The sequence below is a fragment of the Sparus aurata genome, chromosome 24 (assembly GCF_900880675.1).
Source record: "Sparus aurata chromosome 24, fSpaAur1.1, whole genome shotgun sequence".
Classification (NCBI taxonomy): Eukaryota; Metazoa; Chordata; class Actinopteri; order Spariformes; family Sparidae; genus Sparus; species Sparus aurata.
The window spans coordinates 21,612,562-21,621,372 of NC_044210.1; the positions used below are offsets into that span (position 1 = coordinate 21,612,562).

Consider the following 8,811-nt stretch of genomic DNA (forward strand, 5'->3'; position numbering starts at 1 on the left):
AATGTTAGCTAAGCTAGCTAGCGAGAGTTAATGTTGCTAACACGCTAACACCAACTAATGTTAGCTAATGCTAAAGCCTACTTGTCATATTCTAAGTCTAGTTACTGCTACCAATGCAAGCTAACGTTAGCTAACGTTGGCTAGCGCTGGCTTACATTAGCTAGTGTCAGCTATCTGTCATTCCTGTGCCAAAAGTGGTTAATGTTCTAAGTCTAGTTACTGCTAGCTAACGCAAGCTAATGCTAAGCTTACTTGTATCATATTCAAAGTCCAGTTTCTGCTAGCTAACACAAGTTAATGTTAGCTAACCCTGGCTAACGTTTGCTTGTGTTAGCTAGCTGTCATTCCTGTGCCAAAAATACCAAATGCTAGCTAACATTAGCTAAAGCAAGCTGACATAGCAATCGCCAAGCTAGCTAATGTGAGCTAATGGTAACGCTAACTTGTATCATATTCTAAGTCTAGTTACTGCTAGCTAATGTTGGCTATGCTAGCAGTAACTGGTCTTAGTTAGTTGGAGATTAATTTTGGCAAGGAAATGTCAACTAGCTAATGTTAGCTAAGCTAGCTAGCGAGAGGAGTTAATGTTAGCTAACACAAGCTAACACCAACTATGTTAGCTAACACTTAAGCTAACTTGTATCATATTCTAAGTCTAGTTACTGCTAGCCAACGCAAGCTAACGTTAGGTAACGTTGGCTAGCGCTGGCTAACATTAGCTAGTGTTAGCTATCTGTCATTCCTGTGCCAAAAGTAGTTAACGTAGTAAATCATTTCCAGCTTGATTTGAATAATATTCTAATACTAGTTACTGCTAGCAACAATAATGCAGCTGACGCTTACTTGTATCATATCTAAGTCTAAGTCTCGCTACTGCTAGCTAACTTTATCTAATGCTAGCTAACGTTAGCTAGTGTTAGCTATCTGCCATTCATGTGCAAAAGATAGCTAATGCTAGCTAACATTAGCTATCTTTTGCAATGTTAACTAACCCTGGATAACGTTTGCTACTGTTAGCTGACGCTAATAATAACTTGTATCCTATTCTAAGTCTAGTTACTGCTAGCTAACGCAAGTTAATGTTAGCTAACTAAAATAATAATAATAATAATAAATAATAAATAATTAAATAATTTCCCAGTCTGGGATCATTAAAGTAATTCTATCTATCTATCTAACCCTGGCTAACGTTTGCTAGTGTTAGCTAACGCTAACGGTAACTTGTATCCTATTCTAAGTCTAGTTACTGCTAGCTAACGCAAGTTGATGTTAGCTAACCCCGGCTAACGTTTGCTAGTGTTAGCTAACGGTAACTTTTGTCTTATTCTAAGTCCAGTTTCTGCTAGCTAACACAAGTTAATGTTAGCTAACCCTGGCTAACGTTTGCTTGTGTTAGCTAACTGTCATTCTTGTGCCAAAAATAACTAATGCTAGCTAACATCAGCTAATGCAAGCTAACATAGTAAATTATTTCTAGAGTTACTGCTAGCTAACGCAAGTTAATGTTAGCTAACCCCGGCTAACGTTTGCTAGTGTTAGCTAACGGTAACTTTTGTCTTAATCTAAGTCCAGTTTCTGCTAGCTAACACAAGTTAATGTTAGCTAACCCTGGCTAACGTTTGCTAGTATTAGCTATCTGCCATTCATGTGCAAAAGATAGCTAATGCTAGCTAACATTAGCTAACGCAAGCTAACATTAGCTATTTTCTGCACAGTAATGACAGCTTCAGGTACACTTGTGAGGTTCTGGAGGGAAACAGTCTGCGAAACAGCAGATACTGAAGAAATCACAAGACCAAGCCTGCTTGCATACCTATCTGTACAATCTTCATTGAAGCAATGGCTAATAAGAAGTTGGCCGAAGATATTGAAGAAATCAAGAAGTCTCTGGGCTTCCTGTCACAGGAAATAACTCAAGTGGTAACTGAACAAAGAGGCCTAAAGGAATTGCTGGAGGAAATTAAACAACTGAAAAAAGAGGTACAAGTTAAGGACAAGAAAATCGAACAACTGGAAAAAAGAATTGATGACTTGGAGCAGTATTCAAGATGAGGACCTGTTGATATCAGGGCTTGAAATAAAACGCTCTTATGCACAGGCAGCAGCCAGTGGTGGGGGAGAGGAAAACCAGCTAAATCCTGCTTCAAATCCTGAATTACCAATGTTCGAACAACAGGTAATCAACTTCTTTGATAATAATGGCATTACAATAGACAGTAAGAACATTGCCGCTTGCCATACTTTGCCTCAGAAAAGACCGCAAAAAGACAAATATCCTGATTCGCTTTGTCAACAGGAAGCACAAAATGGAGGTGCTTAGGAATGCCAGAAAATTAAAGGGAACGGGTGTTTATGTGAATGAGCACCTAACTAAGAGAAATGCTGCAATTGCAAGAGAAGCAAGGATTCTGAGGAAAGAAAGGAAGATTCAAGACACCTGGACAAGAAACTGTAGAGTTTTCATCAAGCTGAACGGACCTCGTGAAGAAGCAAAAGTGATCGCTGTCAAGGATATAACAGAGCTGGATCATACAAATGACTGAATATTGCTGTGTATCACCCAGATTGAAAGAAGTCAACGCTATGAAACACAATAAACTGGATATATGACACAACCAGACAACACAGTAAGAGCAGATTCTGGTCATTCTGATTATGAAAATCTGCAATTTAAAACGTTAGATTATACAGAGTATAAACCACAAGACATGCAAAATGATCTTGATCCAGAGAACAATTTTTATACAAAAATAAAGAATACTTGTGAATACTTTACCGAGGACCATTTTGAGGCCAAATGAATCTCAGAGATTCATTGTCCATTATACATTTCAACTGTAGGAGTCTTAATACACATTTTTCTAAGATCTTAGATTGTTTAGCACAAACAAAAATACATTTTCTGCAATAGCAATCTCAGAGACATGGCTTGGCTATGAAGAGCCATCTTCCTTGTACCAAATAGAAGGATATAATGCGTTCTCAAAAGTAGAAATTGTCAAAAAGGCGGGGGAGAGTAGCATTGTACATTGATCAGAACTTGAGAAGTAACTTGTCAGTAGGAAGTGGTCTAATCCTGGATAATATCATGGAATGTGTTACAGTAGAGATTGAGATTGAAAAGTCAAGAAATGCCATAATAAGTTGTGTGTATTGAAAACCAGGGTCCTGTATGGAAAAGTTTCAGGAACAATGATTGATCTGTATGAGGATATAAATAGTAAAAGGCTCTTTGTCTGTGGAGATTTCAATGTTGATCTGCTCAATCCCTCAAAAACAAAATACTGTTACAGAATTTTATTCACTCCATGTACAGTTTATGCTTGTATCCATCCATAACAAGACCAACTCGAATACCAAAAGCAGTGCAACCCTGATGATAACATATTCACTAATGCTACAGAAAGTGAAATAAACAAGTGGAGTTTTATTACTGATATATCCGACCATCTACCAGTCTTTACAGTAATAAAGAGAGTTATCAAATCATAACAGAAAACAAAAAAATCATAGTAAAAAGGTTAAAATCTCAAGAGGCTATTTCTAGACTAAAGAATGAACAAAGGAACAAAATGGGGATAATGTTTATGTAGACGATGTAAATATTGCATATGATGCATTTCTCAAAATATTTATCACTTTGTAATGAAAAACATTGCCCTCTAGTTAGTAAAGTAATGAACCATAAATGTACAGAAAAAGCCCTGGTTTACTAGGGGTATTCAAAAAGCATGTAAGAGAAAGAATAAACTGTACAAAGACTTCTTGAGAAAGAGGACAAAAGAGGCAGAATGTACTTATAAGCAATACAAGAACAGATTAACTAGTATTATAAGATCAAGTCAAATGAACTATTATGGAGAAGAATAAAAGTAACATTAAAAATACTTGGAGTGTTTTAAACAAACTAATCAAAAAGGGAAATCAAAATGCTGACATTCCAACTGAATTCCTAACAAACGATAGAACTTTGATCAATCAACCCAATGAAATTGTAAATCAGTTTAACCAATATTTCACGAATATTGGCCCTAAACTGGCTAAAGAAATAGTCAACACTAATCAAGTTGATGCTTTAAGCAAAATACCAACCACTGATAAAACTATATTTATTCAAGCTACTGATGAAAATGAAATAATTTCAGTGGTCAAAAACTGCAAGACTAAGACGTCAGCTGACTGGAATGGACTGGACATGTCAGTATTAAAAGACATTATTGAATGTGTTGTCAAACCAATCTCGTACATTTTTAATCTTTCTTTACAATCGGGGGTTTTCCCAGAAAAAATGAAGATGGCTAAAGTGATGCCTATCCACAAGGCTGGTGATAAACATGAATTCACTCATTATAGACCCATTTCCATTCTGTCACAGTTTTCTAAGATACTGGAGAAGATATTCCATAAAAGATTATTCAGTTATGTAGATAAGCAAAGTATTCTTTGTGAACAGCAGTATGGTTTTAGACCTAATAGGACCACTACCTTAGCATTAGTGGACCTTGTAGAAAAAATATCAAATGCCATAGACAACAAACAATATGCTGTTGGTGTGTTCTTAGACCTCACCAAAGCTTTTGATACAGTGAATCATGAATTGCTACTCCAAAAACTTTACAGATATGGGATGAGAGGAGTGGCCTTTTCTTGGCTCCAGACTTATTTGAAGAATAGATCTCAGTATGTCCACATCAATGGCACTGATTCCCAGTTGCTGACAGTGACCTGCGGCCTCCCACAGGGGGCAGTGTTGGGTCCTTTTCTGTTTCTTATGTATATTAATGACCTTTGCTTCGTTTCAAAAACATTAAACCTTATTTTATTCGCTGATGACACCAACATGCTTAGTTGTGGTAAAAATTTAGAAACATTAATTGATATAGTAGAAAAACAATTATTTTTGTTAAAGAAGTGGTTTGATTCAAATAAGTTAACCCTCAATTTAAACAAAACCAAATGTATAGTTTTTGGAAATCGTGCCATTGATGTTCATAGAAATGTAATAATTAATGACACTGAGATAGAACGAGTGAATGAAATAACATTTCTTGGAGTACTTTTACAAAATAAGCTCAGCTGGAAGCCCCATATAAACCACATCAAGGCAAAACTATGTACATCTCTTGCAATAATATCTAAAGTCAAAGAACTTTTACATGAAAAATGTATATATTTTATACTGTTCCCTGGTCCTTCCTTACATGACCTATGGTCTAGAAGTTTGGGGAAACACTTATAAAACTAATCTTAATCCAATTACTATAATTCAAAAAAGAGCGATCCGCATTGTGAATAAAGTGGCTTACAGGGAACATACAAATGAGCTTTTCATCAAGCTAAAAGCATTAAAATTAAAGGACTTGGTTGACTTTAAAACAGCACAATTTATGTACAACATAAGCCATAACAAGTTACCTGTGCATATTCAGGGATTATTCCAAAAACGAGACTGTGGTTATAATTTCCGAAAGGAAGAAATGTTTAAAAAAACATATGTGAGAACAAGTGCAAAGCAGCATTGTGTTTCTTTTGTTGGGATTAATGTCTGGAGTAAATTGGGCCAAGAGCAAAAAGACTGTAAAACTTTAATTCAATTTAAAACTCTTTTGAAGATATCATTTATAAAAACATGTGTTGAGAATGGATGCTAAGGATGCAAAAATTAAGAAGATTCTTTCTTTTCTTCTTTGGGACGATCTGAAAATAAAAAATGTATGAGTGCATGCATAAGACAAGGGCAGCTTCTATTGTTTATGTGTGTAAATACACTGGGATAGGAGCAATAAGCTTAGCTTCTGCCTATTCCACTTCAGACTTGATGTTTATCTATGTCTTTATCTGTTAAATGTTTAAATGTCTGAATAAATCAAAATAAATCTGAATCTGAGTCTCTGTCACTTGGTTCTGTGGCAGAGGTCGGGAACCAACGTCCAATGTTTTCTGATTGATTTATTAGGTATAAATTGTATTTGTTTCTTTGCACAGTAAAACAAAGCAGCAGAAACACAGCAAGAACAAAAAGCAGACTGTGCAGCTGAGATTCAGAAAAGCCCTCCAAGCTTCAAACAGGAATCGGACCTCAAAAGTTCTGACGTCCAAATCCAAAAGTCCTCTAATATAGGAAACCTGGTCACAAGTTGACATTTGGATCAAACAGCAAGCGTAAGGTGGGCCCACAGGAAACAGCAACAACATCCAATAAAATAAAGATGAAGTGATAAATCCAACAAGAGGTTTGTGTGTGTTCTCAGATGTTGTGGTCCTCTTTCACACACACCAACATCCTGTGGCTCACTCTCAGTGTGTGAGGAGAGTGGCAGAGGTGAAGAGGTTCAGGGAGAACAGGGAGAAAGCAGCCTGATGGACAGATTGTGTTTCTGTGTATGAGAGTCATGTCCATGTCCATGTTTGCATGCTGAAAGAGGATGTGCTGCTCTGACCCCCCTCCTCCTTTCAGGGTGGAGCCTGCTGGAGTCCGATGGTTGACACCAGGTCTGAGGAAGTGTGAGTGTCTTTTTACTGTCATTCATCAAAACACTGTGACATCACTCATTCACATCTGTGATGTCATCATCACACTGATGATGACACATTTAATAACTGCAGCTGTGTTGTGTCTTTTTCTCCTCCATCAGATTCCTGTGAGCTCACAGTCGACACAAACACAGTCAGCAGAAACATCAAACTGTCTGACAACAACAGGAAGATGACACATGTGGAGGAGGATCAGTCATATCCTGATCATCCAGAGAGGTTTGAGTGGCCTCAGCTGCTGTGTAGAACTGGTCTGACTGGTCGCTGTTACTGGGAGGTCGAGTGGAGAGGAAGAGTTTCTATATCAGTGAGTTACAGAAGAATCAGCAGGAAAGGAGACAGTAAGACTGTGTGTTTGGACAATGATCAGTCCTGGAGTCTGTGGTGTGATGATGGTCGTTACTCTGTCTGTCACAATAACAGACAACACCTCCCTCCCCCCCTCCTCCTCCTCCTCCTCCTCCTCCTCCTCCTCCTCCTCCTCCTCCTCTGGTAGAGTAGCAGTGTATGTGGACTGTCCTGCTGGCACTCTGTCCTTCTACAGAGTCTCCTCTGACTCACTGATCCACCTCCACACCTTCAACACCACATTCACTGAACCTCTTTATCCTGGATTTGGACTTCCTGGTCCAGTTCTGGTTCCTCAGTGCGTCTGTGTGGTGTTTAGTGTGCAGAGTCTCCTCCTGTCACAGAAACATTGTCAGTGCTGAACAGTTGAGTCTGTACAGGATCACAGTCACATCAATCTTTCAGCTTCTTGGAATAAATTCATCAGTCAACTTTGTACAAATGATTCAAAGTGATTGAAAAGATTCTTCATTTCCATTTGAAACTTCTTCTTCCATTAAATTGTGGATTAAATTGCGTTGACTTGTACTTTCTGTCATGTGTTGTTTTGAATTCTGGCTCTTGTTCCAATAAAATCCACAACTATTAGTGAAATGTAAGAAAGAGAAAACATTGAGTCGTCTGCAGCTTTAATTGTAAAGAATCATTGTGAACAAAGTTGTAAATGGACAGTAAAATCTGATCAAATGTACTCGACACTCCACCTGAAACACTCTGACTTGTTTCATGTGTTTCTAATGATGAAACTAAAAGTTTGATGGTGTTGGTTAACACATGTAATTCTGTCCGTAGTGACAGAGTCAGAAACTGCACAACATCTCTTCATTTCTGTCTGATTATTCTATGAGAAGAAAACACATTTGAATGACAATCATTGTGTTTCTCTCAGTGTTTTGTGGCTGTTGAAGTCCGGCTGTATTTTCAGGACGTTTGTTGGATTTGAATCTGGTCCGTCAAACTAAACAGCTGTGAGAAAAGTCTTTCTCTGTCTGAGCCGGTTGGCTGAAGATGTTTGGAAGTCTGAGAGCCGGATGAAATACTGAAACACTTTCACACATCACAAACTAAACTGTCCTCGTGAAGTTTTGAAACAAGTGCTGAAGAGATTTGAGCTCATGTTTGATGCTTCTGAACGTTGATGTTCAGAGCAAAGAGTCCAAAACTTGTACAAATGATTCCCTTTAGTTTCAATCTGACTTTGTTTGTGAAACCATCAGCTGACGAGTTTATAATCAGACTGAAAGATGTCGCACAGCATCACTGAAATGTTTCTCCTCTGATAAAGTAGCTCAATATAACAACATCAAATATTTACAATATTAATGAGGTAAGAAGACATTTTGTTCCAACAGAACACTGTTTGAAGCCAGAGAGGTGGCAGGGTCCGCCACATATAAACCCAGTGAAACAGTATAAAGTGTGTTGTCCTTTAAGGTCACTTTGTTTCTTCAGTCATGAAAACAAAGAGAGTTTGTTTCTTTAGTTTGTTGATCAGCTGATGAAGATCTTTGTCTGCTCCTTGTTGTTTCTTCCACTAAACTACAGACTGCTCCTTTAAACTTTCTTTCCTGGCAGCAGAAATCCAGTGAAGAACAAAAACTTTGACTTGATTTTAGAAAATATGTGAAACAAGTATTATTCTGTGTGATTGCAGCACAGCGAGCACAACTTCAACTCCTCTTTTTATTTCATTATTCTGACTCCTTTCAGGATAAAAGAGGGTTTTTCTTAATATTCTTGAAGCTGAAACATGTTTTCTTTGAGAGAAGGAAGAAATAAATCCTAAAAGCAAAAGAGAATGAGTGTAACAGTTTGCTGAGACATGAATTGATGGTGAAATGAAAGCAGGTGGCAGCACAGAATCAGTGGGACTCAGAGATCTTCTGTCCTGACGACTCTCATCAATCTGTATGTGACTCATTTGTTTAA

At 37.6% G+C, this 8,811-nt stretch overlaps 1 protein-coding gene across 1 annotated transcript in view; it reads left to right on the forward strand.

Annotated features, from left to right (window-relative positions):
• The window catches only part of LOC115576553 (BCL-6 corepressor-like), a 15,119-nt gene extending 14,098 nt beyond the window's left edge, over positions 1-1,021 (forward strand). The window contains exon 5 of the mRNA XM_030409081.1: positions 1,018-1,021. Within this exon, the coding sequence (XP_030264941.1) occupies positions 1,018-1,021 (4 nt within the window). The remainder of the gene's footprint in view (positions 1-1,017) is intronic.
• The last annotated feature ends 7,790 nt before the right edge of the window (positions 1,022-8,811 follow it).